This window comes from Nicotiana attenuata, unplaced genomic scaffold (genome assembly GCF_001879085.1).
Source record: "Nicotiana attenuata strain UT unplaced genomic scaffold, NIATTr2, whole genome shotgun sequence".
Classification (NCBI taxonomy): Eukaryota; Viridiplantae; Streptophyta; class Magnoliopsida; order Solanales; family Solanaceae; genus Nicotiana; species Nicotiana attenuata.
In genome coordinates, this window is record NW_017672024.1 from 100,632 (window position 1) to 113,462 (window position 12,831).

General features: G+C 34.5%; 2 protein-coding genes across 2 annotated transcripts in view; both read left to right on the plus strand.

Annotated features, from left to right (window-relative positions):
* The window catches only part of LOC109211392, a 5,216-nt gene extending 3,254 nt beyond the window's left edge, over positions 1–1,962 (plus strand). Inside the window, exons 6-7 of the mRNA XM_019374928.1 lie at positions 933–1,063; positions 1,145–1,962. Coding sequence (XP_019230473.1) covers positions 933–1,063; positions 1,145–1,962 — 949 coding nt within the window. The remainder of the gene's footprint in view (positions 1–932; positions 1,064–1,144) is intronic.
* Positions 1,963–10,022: 8,060 nt separating this feature from the next.
* LOC109211395 (hydroquinone glucosyltransferase-like) lies at positions 10,023–11,778 on the plus strand. The gene has a single exon (XM_019374934.1). The coding sequence runs from the start codon at positions 10,147–10,149 to the stop codon at positions 11,581–11,583; it is 1,437 nt and encodes a 478-aa protein (XP_019230479.1). The 5' UTR covers positions 10,023–10,146; the 3' UTR covers positions 11,584–11,778.
* The last annotated feature ends 1,053 nt before the right edge of the window (positions 11,779–12,831 follow it).

Genomic DNA, 12,831 nt, shown 5'->3' on the forward strand with positions numbered 1-12,831 from the left:
ATAGACCAGACTTAGTAACTAGAGTTTTTAGTAGCAAAGTTAGCAAGACCTTAAAGACCAAATTTTCAACAAGAAATATTGGTCCCATTTGCAGCACATGTTTTGGTCATTGAATTCCAAAAGAGAGGCTTACCTCATATACACCTTTTGGTCATACTTAAAGAAGGTCATAAGATAACAACACCAGATCAGTATGATAGATTTATTTCTGCAGAATTGCCTGACAAGGACAAACATCCACACTTGAATGAATTAGTTATAAGGCATATGATGCATGGACCTTGCGGTGAAAATAGTCGCACAAGCCCATGCATGAAGGATGATCAATGTAAATTCCATTATCCACGACCATTCAGTAACAAATCAATACAAGGATAAGATGGATATCCTATTTATAGCAGAAGAAATGATAGAAAAACAGTAAATGTTCGTGGAATGAATATGAATAACCAATGGGTTGTGCCTTATAATCCATATTTGTTGATGAGATATTATTGCCATATCAATGTAGAAGTTTGCTCAGGAGTAAAAGCAATAAAATATCTCTACAAATATATATATAAAGGGCATGATAGGTGTGCAGTTTATATTGAGTCGGATGATGGCGAAAAAATAGTTGATGAAATTAGAAATTTCCAAGATGCACGATGGGTCTCTCCGCCAGAAGCACTATGGAGAATTTATGAGTTTAATCTAAGTGAAATGCAACCTCCAATTATACCTTCAACTACATCTACCCGACAATCAAGCATGTACTAAAATTAATTAACTCTTATAGCAATATTTAATGCAATTTGTTAACCTACAACTACATTAATATTTATGTTCTACTATTGTAACCATACTTTAGTGTACTATTGGAAGAAGCAAAATCTCAGAAATGTGATGGCCTCAGACACTGTAAAGCATACTATGCTCACCGAGTATTTCAGGATGTGCTCAATAGACGATGACGCACGAAATTATCTTTACAAAGAATTTCCAGAGCATTATGTTTGGAATCCGCAGCCCAAAATTTGGACAAAAAGGAAAACACGATCTGTGATTGGTCGGATTGCTATTGGTAAGACAACTATTACTTAAATTCAAATAATTGTTCGCTTCTTAAATTATGCATATTAACATTTACAAATAAATAATATAGCTAATCCTCGAGAAGGTGAAAGATATTACGAGAGATTATCACTTAACCACGTTAGAGGTCCATTTTCATTTGAAGATTTGCTAACTGTTAATGGAAAAAAATGTGAAACATTCAAAGAAGCTGCCAAACAAAGAGGATTATTAGAATCAGATAATAGCATTTCTGAATGTTTATGCGAGGCTGTCGTCTTCAAAATGCCATCAGCTCTTCGAAGTTTATTTGCAACAGTTTTAGTTCATTGCAATCCAACGGATATTAGAAATCTATGGGAAACATACTACGATGATATGTCAGAAGACTTTCGAAGGATGCATGAAAATTCACCTGCTACCCAACTCCAGTTTACACTAAAAAGTGTTAATTATTATCTGGAGAGTATGGGTAAAAGTGTTGAAAAATATGATTTACCAAAAATCAACCAACAGTCATGCCAAAAAATCACTTCAGAATGTAGAGAAATAATTGAAGAAACGTCTATGAAGGTACCCGTGGAAGATTATGAGGCACAATCAAAGTTGAATCATGAACAAGCACAAGCTTTCAAGACCATATTATATAGTGTAGACTCTGGAACAACAAGATTATTTTTTGTAGATGGACCTGGGGGAACTGGAAAAACATTCTTATATCGTGCATTACTAGCAAATGTTAGATCAAGAGGTATGATAGCTTTGGCAACTGCAACCAGTGGTGTAGCAGCTGCAATATTACCAGAAGGTCTTACAGCTCACTCTAGATTTGACATACCTCTTCAAACAAATGATACAACTATGACAAAAATGTCAAAAGAAAGTGGTGCTGCTAAGTTAATAAGATAAGCAAAATTAATAATATGGGATGAGGCACCCATGGCAAAGTGTCAAACAATTGAAACGGTTGACAGGAGCTTTCGAGATATAATGGATGTCAATGTACCTTTTGGTGGAAAAGTAAGGATCTTTGGAGGTGATTTTCGACAAGTATTGCCAGTTGTTCCAAAATCTACCAGAGCAGAGACGGTTAACGCAAGCTTAGTGAAATCCTATTTATGGCCTTTAATGGAAAAAATACATTTCACAACTAATATGAGAGCAAGAGCAGATCCAAATTTCAGTGATTTCTTACTTCGTGTTGGTAATGGGGACGAGCAAACAGTAAAGGATAACTTATTACGCCTTCCAGAACAAATAGTTGTCAAACACAATGGTGATGAAAGACCATAGGAATGCTTGATAAGAGAAATATTTGCATCACTACATCAAAATTCCAAGTCTGCACAGTTCATAATAGAAAGAGCTATCTTAGCAAGTAGAAATGAATTTGTAGATCAACTAAATGAAATGTTGATAGCCAAGTTTCCTGGTGAAAGCAAGATATTTATTAGTTTTGACTCAGCAGAAGATGATACCAACAACTACTATCAAGAAGAATACCTCAACACTTTAACACCAAATGGTCTTCCACCACATAGGTACATTGTCAAACCTAATATGTCACTGAAGTTTCTTTTAAACTATTTCTTTCACTCTATATATATGTGTGTGTATATATTAATTTACAAAAACAAATAAAATTAAACATATCTATATTTACATAAATAGGTTAGTTTTGAAAGAAAATGCGCCCATCATGCTACTTAGAAATTTGGACCCTTCAAATGGCTTATGCAATGGTACAAAGATGATCTATAAAGGATTTGACAACAATGTTATACATGCCGAAATAACAACGGGTCAATCTGCTAAGAAACATGTTTTTATTCCAGAATCCAACTTAGTTCACCTGAAAATGAAGGATATCCTTTCAAATTCGTGCGGAAACAATTCCCTGTGCGCTTATGTTTTGCCGTGACAATAAATAAAGCATAAGGTCAACAATACCAAATGTTTGATTGTATCAACCACAACATGTTTTCTCACATGGACAACTTTACGTTGCACTTTCAAGAGGGATATCAATGTCAACAACAAGAGTGCTGGTTATGACAGAACAACCAAAATGGATGGAAGGAACATACACGAGTAATATCGTCTACAAGGAAGTATTAGGTGAGATACACTTAGTTATAAGTTATTAACCTCAAATTCATAAATAAGTATTCAAATCACAAGTATGTAATTACACTTTGATTGTTCATCTTTGTAGGTTCAGATGAATAGACCAATTGAAGACTATTCTCAATGATCATTCACTAAAATTTATATTATATTCTTTCATGTATACTTATACTTGCTTAAAACTTTATTTTCATAATTTTAATGTTAGTTTGCAATAGCGTGCAATAATGAACTCGATACACACGTGCAACGCACGTGCCGAGAAACTAGTATATATATAAAGGAGGGAATCAAAAAGCTGATGTGGCACATCCCAAATACCAGCATTGGTATTTATCTTTTTTATGGGTTTTTTGCTCTTCTCCCTAATTTTTTCCATTTATTTGTTTTATTTTAAATGCAAAAACCCAAACGTCACTTCTTTACTTCTCTTAGAATAGCCTCCGTGGGACCGTCTCTGCCAAATTAAAACATTGGTAACATTTCAGTTACTCATCATCAAGATCCATAATGACTAACCAAAACTAAAACATATCAGAATTTGAAAAGCCTCACCATTTGATAAATTGGAGACGATAAAATTGATTTTACAATGTAGTTTCTCTTTAGTTTTCTATTCGAGTTATTCGTTTCAATCAACCAACTTTCGAGATTAGAAACTACATCTTTATCTGCTAATTAGTTGCGTTCTCATATAAGGGCATATGAATTGTTTGTATTGTACGAAGCTTCGAAAAAATGAGATGTCGGCAAAAATTGATGAATAGAGAAATTTCCAATATTCCAGCTCAAGGACGACGAATTTCTGGTTACGAAACTCTTCGCCAAGGTATTTTGTATGTTTGTGATAGTCTCTTTCTAATCTCTCTGTAATTTTAGCTTGTGGGGCTTTCTCTTTTCTTTCTTTTTTTTCATGTATAAAGCTTTACTTAATTTTTTAATTCATTTTTTACACTTTCTGTTTACTCAAAGCAAAATGATGTGGATATGTAGTGATCAATATTCATTTCAGATTCTCAGAGAATAGTTCTAATTTTGTGATACAAACTGCTCCTTTCTCTATGATTTAGCGGCTTCAATGGTATCCTCTGTAAATCCCCTATGTGCTGAATTTATAGGTGAGGGTGATAAGATGTTGATAGAAAAATTTATTTGGGGAAAGAATCAACACTCTAGGAAAATTTTGAAAAAAGAAATCTGGGGTTAAAAAGGATTTTGCTTGGTTATTCGGTGGGATTCAGTATTCCGTGAAAAGAGCTGCAAATTTTAAGGGGTGCGAGAAATTAAAAGGGAAACAAAGAGAAAGATAAAAGATTAAAGGAAAAGAATAAGGAATGGAAGACAGAAATGAGAATGGAAAAAAACAATTGCAGAAGAATTGCGAATCACTTATGATCGCTTTTTCTTCCTCTTCATTAATTTTTGTAGTGATACAAAATAAAGAACGAATGATTAAAAGTCAAGTAAATATTTATAAAAAAAATGGGAAGTTATTATTAAAACTCAATATATTTAAAGATGTCTAATAATTATGTGAAAAGAATAATTTTAAACTATAGTCTGAGCTTTTTTAGTTTATCTTTTTTTTTATAAGTATATCATTTATTTATTTTAATTTTCATTTTACAAGTTCACAAGCATATGCATTCATGAGCTCTTTGATATATTCTGGATGTTTAGAATATGTCTCGAGTACAATATTCTAATGTTTACGGGCAATATCAAACATCATCATTTTGGTCAATAAAATTCCGTCTCACTTCTCACTTATTTGGAGAAAAGAGATATATTTCACCAAATTAGGAAGAAAAAAGAGAGATTTTGTTATGTGGCTTGAGACTGATTGGATATGCAGTTATAAGCCCAGGAGAAATAAGAATAAGAGAAGTGTAGAAAAAAAGAAGTAAAAGGAAATAAAGAATAAACGAAACAAAAATGTAACATAATAGTCAGTTTGACATATTTGAAGAAGCAGCAAAGCAGTCTTTTGGGAATACGTTAATACTTGAAGTTCCCTCCTATGTTTACCTAGGGAGAAATTAGGCTAGACATTAAAAATTACTTTTCATAAAAATTGTTTAAATATATCTAATGATCTAAGCTACTGCATTGGTATAGACTTCATGGTATATAATCATTTTATTGATAATAAACACTTTAATGTTTGAGTATAGTGCTCAACAGAATATAGTTTGAGGAAGGGTGTTCTTTGAGTAATGATCCTGAAAGAAATTAAAAAAAATTAAATATATTTGAGATTATACAATGTTTTAATTCCCGCCATCTTTTGTCAATGTAATATAATACTTGTGAGCCTATTAAACTTTCTCCTTATATATTCAATTTTATTTTAAGCATTTAATTTTGTAAATCATCATTCATATTTTATCCTTTTTCTTAAAGTATTTATAAAGCATTTGTTGAAGTGACGCGGTGGAGTGGATATATGTTATTTATGCTACTGATCACAGAATAATTTGGATGCCCCTCTCTTGTAAGTTGTAACATGTATAGTGCTTGAATTAAGGAAATTGCGAGCTTGGATTGTAATTAAAATAATTTATATTTACAATATAATCAATTCATAGGATTAAATTATGTATGCATATAAATAAATTTTGTATCTCTTTTATCTCAACTAAATTTAGACAAAAAAATTATATCTTTCATCTACTATTGTTTATTTTAACCGCGCAAAGCGCAGACAAATTTAACTAGTGGCATATAAAATGGCAGATTAAGTAGCCCCTACAAGGAGATAAATTAATTGATACAATTTGAGATCTACCTAGAACGGAAAAGGGTATAAAGAAAATACTATTACTGCTTGTATCACTCTTCTAATAGAACATTAACGCCCTGTTTGGCCATAATTTTTTTTTTTTGCTTTTTCTCGATTTTTTTTCTTTTTCTCAGAATCAATGTTTGACCATGAAAATTTTGAATTTTACATGAAGTTGAATTTCGGAAATTTTTGAAATTTTGAAAAACTCCAAAAAGCAGTTTACAAAATTTTCACTTCAAATCACTCACAAAAATTCAGAAACAACTCTAAATTGTACTGATGTCCAAACACAACTCTAATATTAAGACTATTTTCACTAAAAAAATAAAAATTCTCACTTTTTCCGAAATTTCACAATTCTTATGTTCGAACGCCCACTAAACCTCCACAAAATGACACCTTACTCAAATGAATTACATCATTCTAACTGGACCTTATTGGTATCACAGTTGTTTTTTTCTTCAACTTTGGTGATTCTCATTTAAAGTGTTGGAATAGGTACTCTAAAACTGGTCAAGATGCTAATAAAATGGTCAAGATGCTCGAGCAATAATGTAATAAGAACGTCAAAATAAGCTGTCATGTACTTGGAAAAATTTATTGGTTAATGAGGAATCAAGCTGTAGAATTCAAAAAGTCTAATTAGGGCAATTTTTCCCCTTAAGTAGCCATGTATTTGAGCAGATGGCCTATCGGACATAACTTAATATATTATTGTTCGTTGTTGTAAGCCGCCATGAAGTTGAGCACAAACCTAATGGCCAAATTATAAACTCTTATCTTCACAAGATTCGGCCGGTCGGCCTTTAATTTAAAAAAATAATTCAGCAACAAGATTCCTGATTTTTCTTAATTCGGTTTCCCAAGTCAGAAAAATTTAAATATTTTCGATATCATGGCATATGGAAATTGAAGGGATTAGGAACGATCAAATCAAATACCATGACCTGGGACCTCAAACAAATCTTGGTAGCATAGTAACTAATTGCAGATTTGTTACTTTAAATCTTAGATGCAAAAAACTATTGCACTGAATATTTTGTTTGTGACGGTGTCTATGCTGAAACAAGGCAGGTCAAAGCTCGAGCTCGGGTTATATCGAACCGAAGCGCAAAATTAGATCGTCGAGCTCGTGACCCAGAGACCGAGCAACAACAACAACAACAACCCAGTAAAATCCCACAACTGGGGTCTAGGGAGGGTAATATGTACGCAGACCTTACCTCTACCCCCGAAGGCGTAGAGAGGCTGTTTCGGAAAGACCCTCGGCTCAAGATAATAAGAAAAACTAAAGGAGAGAGTATTAGTTTCACAATAAAGATCATAGGAAAAATAAGAACATAAATTGCAGAAGAAAAATACAAGGCAGAAATGATGGCTAGTAAATAGATCTTGCACCGAAAAGAGAAAGTATTAAGACATGACAATGCCCCTAGTTATTTTAGACTAAAACCTTACCAGACTAGGCTCACAACGGTACAAAGTAACGCGAGACTCAACTACCTCCTAGCCTACAACCGTAATACTCGACCTTCACAACTTCCTATCAAGTGTCACGTCCTCGGAAATCTGAAGTTTCGCCATATCCTGCCTGATCACTTCTCCCCAATACTTCTTAGGCCGCCCTCTACCTCTTCTCGTGCCCTCCACAACCAGCCGCTCACACCTCCTTACTGGAGAATCTGGGCTTCTCCTCATTACATGCCCGAACCATCTGAGCCGCGCTTCCCGCATCTTCTCATCAATGGGAGCCGCGTGCACCTTCTCCCGAATATTATCATTTCTAATCTTGTCCATCCTAGTGTGCCCGCACATCCACCTCAACATCCTCATTTCTGCTACTTTCATCTTTTGGATATGTGAGTTCTTAACAGGCCAACACTCAGCCCCATACATCATAGCCGGTCTAACCACCGCTTTATAGAACTTGCCTTTGAGAATCGTCAGAGACCGAGCAAGATCGAGGAAATAACCGAAAGCCGAAATATCCGCAATCGGTCGAGGATCATGGCAGAAATCTCGGCACGTATCAAGAAGAGACCGATTAATTAGCGAATCATGATATTTTTCTTACCTTGTATAGAATTATACCAAAAGTAGAACACTCCCACGATACAAAAGGGGGTTCTGATTATTTTTAAGACACATTGAAATACGCAATACAAAGCAATATACTGTTATTTCTAGCTCTTATCACCTTGTTATTCTGTTCTTACATCAGTAGAGGCTTTTCTTGGTTCGAGGGTGATCAAACTCGAAGGCCAAGGCTATTCATTTTGTGTGGTTTGCAAGTTAAATTTCAATATTAATCTGTCTTCTTAATTTGTACCAAGTTAAATATCACGTGTCCTTAAAATCGTGTATAAATTCAATTGTTATCCGTTTTTTAGGGTAAACAATTTTCAAAAAAAAAAAAAACTAACCATATATTATACAGCTAAGGTTGATGACATCCACTAATATATGAGGCCACGACATTAACATAATTTAACCGAAAATAATTAACCAAGAAGGACAATTACTTAATTTAAGAGTTGACCAGCCCCTTGCTTTGACCCTATTTTTCAGCCAGCAGTGCAGTGTTACTGCCTTACGGAGTACGGACGCATTCGATGCACCTTCTTTTTGATTTTTCCTCTGGTACATTTTAAAGCATGTCTGACTTGAATTATGATTTATAATTAACTTGACCTAATTTTAATTGCAAATCAATTATTGATAATTATGATAATGAATTAAATTTGTGTTGGTAACCACTAACCAGCATTAGTTTAACGATGCTTACGAAAATTATTTATTTGGACAATAAAAACAAGGTAAATAAATCCGAGTCCAACACGATGTAATTAAAGGTAAGCAAAAAGAGAAGTAAAATAGTTTCACCAAATCTAAATAATCTGTTTGGTTGATACGAGCTTTAAAAATTTCTTAATCAAGGAATTGATTAATCAGTACATGTATTGTTACCATAGGGGGATTTGCGTATCTATTTTCTTCTCCCCCTATCACCACTCTGGAGAACTAAAAGGTGATGACAAGAGAGTAACCAAACATTTTGTACAATAAAATGCTAGATAATTTAAATGATGTAAATTATGAATTTAAGATTAACAAAATGTGTAAACATGAAAATATCGAATATATTATAATATATGATCAGGCTTATAATATAGGAGTAGTAAATAGGTTAATTTCGAAGTTGAGGTTCAAGATTGAAATTTCAAACACAAATTACTTTGCTTTCGTGTGTCCGTTTATGCATTTTAAAACTTTTCCTTTCATTTTGCATTCTGTCCCAAATTGAGAACACCTGCAAAACTTTATACAAACGATCTATAATTGAGGTAAAGAATTCATCTACAGTCCTTACGATAATATAAAATTTTAATTACTTTTTATGTTCTAAACTACTCCCTTTGGTCCATATCCTTTGTAGTTTCGGCAAACTTATAGATGTTTTGAATTTTTTTAAGTTCACCATTATTTAATGTTAATTAAGTGACACATTTAAGAAAGTGATAACGTATGATTTAGACAAATGCTGTTATATGTAAGGTATTAAATATCATTCTTAAGTAGCATATTATAAGGCCAATCACATGCAGTATGAGAGAGTATTAATTTACAATCTGCAAATAATCTATTTGTATTAAATTCATCAAATATTATTATTCTATTTCTATTAAAAGTGTTGATGAAGAGAATTGTGGGGGAAAATTTAAATTTGTAAGCAAAGGAGGAAAAAATTTGATTGAGGAGCAGAATGTATGACATGAGGCTAACGTGTGCCTTGACATCACTGTATAAGTTTATAATGTCAATTGTGGCACCGCACCATTAGGTTTGAATTTTCTCATCTAGAAAACACCAGTCCCCTTCAAACAAAACTGACCCTGTATTGTATATTTAAAAATTAAATAAGTAATCCGATTATTAGTTTACCTAGCTTAAATTATTAGTACATTATAATAACTCTGCATTTGGGTTACAAAACAATTCAAATAAAGCTGTCATTGTACTTCCACACGTTCCAATGATATCATCTTTCTATATAAAGGCCCTCCCTCCTAATCTTATTGCTATCAAAAAGTAAAGCGCAAATAAATCAGCGTAATTTTACTATTTCCCATCATCATTCTCTTCGTCATTTTCTCTGCATCTCCTTTTTGAAGCTTATTACAATGGCGGAAACTGCTATAGTGCCAAAATCAGAAAATCCCCATATCGTAATTTTACCAAGTCCTGGTATGGGTCACTTAATCCCTCTTGTTGAATTTTCTAAGAGACTAATCTCTCAACACCAATTTTCTGTCACTCTTATTCTCCCTACTGATGGACCTATCTCTAATTCTCAGAAAATTTTCCTTAGTTCTCTTCCCTCTTGCATGGATTATCACCTTCTTCCTCCTGTTAATTTCGATAATTTACCTCTTGATGTTAAAATTGAAACTAGAATCTCCTTTACTGTTACGCGTTCTCTTCCTTCACTGCGTGAAGTTTTTAAAACACTTGTTGAATCCAAGAAAGTTGTTGCTTTTGTGGTTGATCTTTTTGGTACTGATGCATTTAATGTTGCCATTGATTTCAACGTTTCCCCTTATATTTTTTTCCCTTCTACTGCCATGGCTTTGTCTCTGTTTCTTTACTTGCCCAAGCTTGATGCAACCGTGTCATGTGAGTACAGAGACTTACCTGACCCGATTCAGATTCCGGGTTGTATTCCTATTCATGGCAAGGATCTTCTTGACCCGGTTCAGGACCGGAAAAACGAAGCTTACAAATGGCTTCTTCATCATTCTAAGAGGTATAGAATGGCTGAGGGAGTAGTAGCTAACAGTTTCAAGGAATTGGAAGGAGGAGCCATTAAAGCTTTGCAGGAAGAAGAACCCGGCAAGCCACCCGTTTACCCGGTTGGACCACTTATTCAGATGGATTCGGGTAGTAAGGTTGATGGGTCGGGTTGTCTGACGTGGCTGGATGAACAGCCACTTGGCTCTGTTTTGTACATCTCGTACGGGAGTGGTGGGACCCTCTCTCATGAGCAGCTTATTGAAGTTGCATCAGGATTGGAAATGAGTGAACAAAGGTTCTTGTGGGTAATTAGATGTCCCAATGACAGTGTAGCCAATGCCACTTATTTTAATGTCCAAGATTCAGCTAACCCTCTTGAATTTCTCCCAAAAGGGTTCTTGGAAAGGACCAAAGGGCTAGGTTTAGTGGTGCCTAATTGGGCCCCACAAGCTCAAATTCTTAGTCATGGTTCAACGGGCGGGTTCTTGACTCATTGCGGATGGAACTCGACTCTCGAAAGTGTGGTCCACGGAGTACCACTCATAGCTTGGCCACTATATGCTGAACAAAAGATGAACGCGGTTGTGCTAACTGAGGATATTAAAGTGGCACTGAGGCCAAAAGCCAATGAAAATGGACTAGTGGGAAGATTGGAAATTGCTAAAGTTGTGAAAGGATTAATGGAAGGTGAAGAAGGAAAAGGAGTGCGCACTAGAATGAGAGACCTTAAAGATGCAGCAGCTAGAGTTCTGAGTCAAGATGGTTCTTCTACAAAAGCACTAGCTGAATTGGCTACTAAATTGAAGAATAAGATGTTAAACAATTGATATAGCCATTATTTATTATATGTTTCTACTTCTACTTCTAGTTAGTTGTTATAAGCTGGTAGTAATTGCGCTTTTGCAGTTGAAAAGTTAGACATGTATGGCTTATTGCTTGCTTTGTGTACAGCGATGAAAACTAGTATCTATTCAACTAGTCCCTCCTATTTTAAATGATAGAATATCTCCTATTTTAAATGATTGAATATATGAGTCACCAAACTATATAGAGACCAGGTTCTCTATAGGTTTCCACTGATAGTTCTCATGAAACAGTAAGTAAATGGGACAGGGAACTTTTACGTGGAAAAATCCCTGCTCAAGGGAATAAAAAGCCACGACCTACACTGGTAGGATTTCAACTTCACTATGAGCAACTTTTAGATTACAACCTATGCAATCTAGGAATTAAACTCTTAATCCCTCACTAACTTGTAATACACCTATTACAAGCCACTTTGCAATACACCTATTACAAAGACTTTCAACTCATGACTAACTCTAGTCACAACACAAACACTGAAGGTTTATGGTTTTATAAGGGGTTCCTAATTAAAGCTTCTAGATAAGCAAAATAGGAATTACAATGAAGAACTAATACAAAGTTACAACTCAACTAAGGACATACAAGATACTTGTTGTAGGAACTGATCCGTAGTAGTGTTATATTTTGTTCTTGATTGCACTTGAGAATTGAATGCTCAACTGAAGAACGGTTAAAGTGCTTGAATGAATTCTCAAGTGTTCACGTGATGTTTTGTTGTAATGCCCCTTGTTAATACAACTTGGATGACAATACTTGAATGATGTAATTACTTGATCAGTCAAAGGGGAGTGACTGCAGTACTGTGCTGCACTGTTTGCGTGTACAGTGCAGGCAGTCACTTTCTAGCGGTAGACAGTTGACTTCGTACTGCTGTCAGGAAAACACAAAGGGATCATGTCCCTGTGTTGATTCTTTATCTTCTGAAGTCATAGCAACTCACATTAGCTGAAGTCCGTTGATTTGAGTTGTGTACCAAGTGTGTCAGGTTCCTTATCTGGTCCTTTGATATTAAGTTTGTTAGATCATCAAAACATAAAGCTAAGGTACTGTAAACCCATTAATTTCCCCCTTTTTGATGATGACAAACTTAGAAATTGATAACACATATTTAGAGCAAAATAAACCAGATGAAGTAACAGGAACTTCACAAGTTCCCCATGACTTTATGCTTCCCCCTTAATCAGATCCCTGTTTCAATTATACTTCCC

Coding starts and splice junctions, on each gene's coding strand:
- LOC109211395 (XM_019374934.1), top strand. CDS start 10,147: ATGGCGGAAACTGCTATAGTGCCAAAATCAGAAAATCCCCATATCGTA.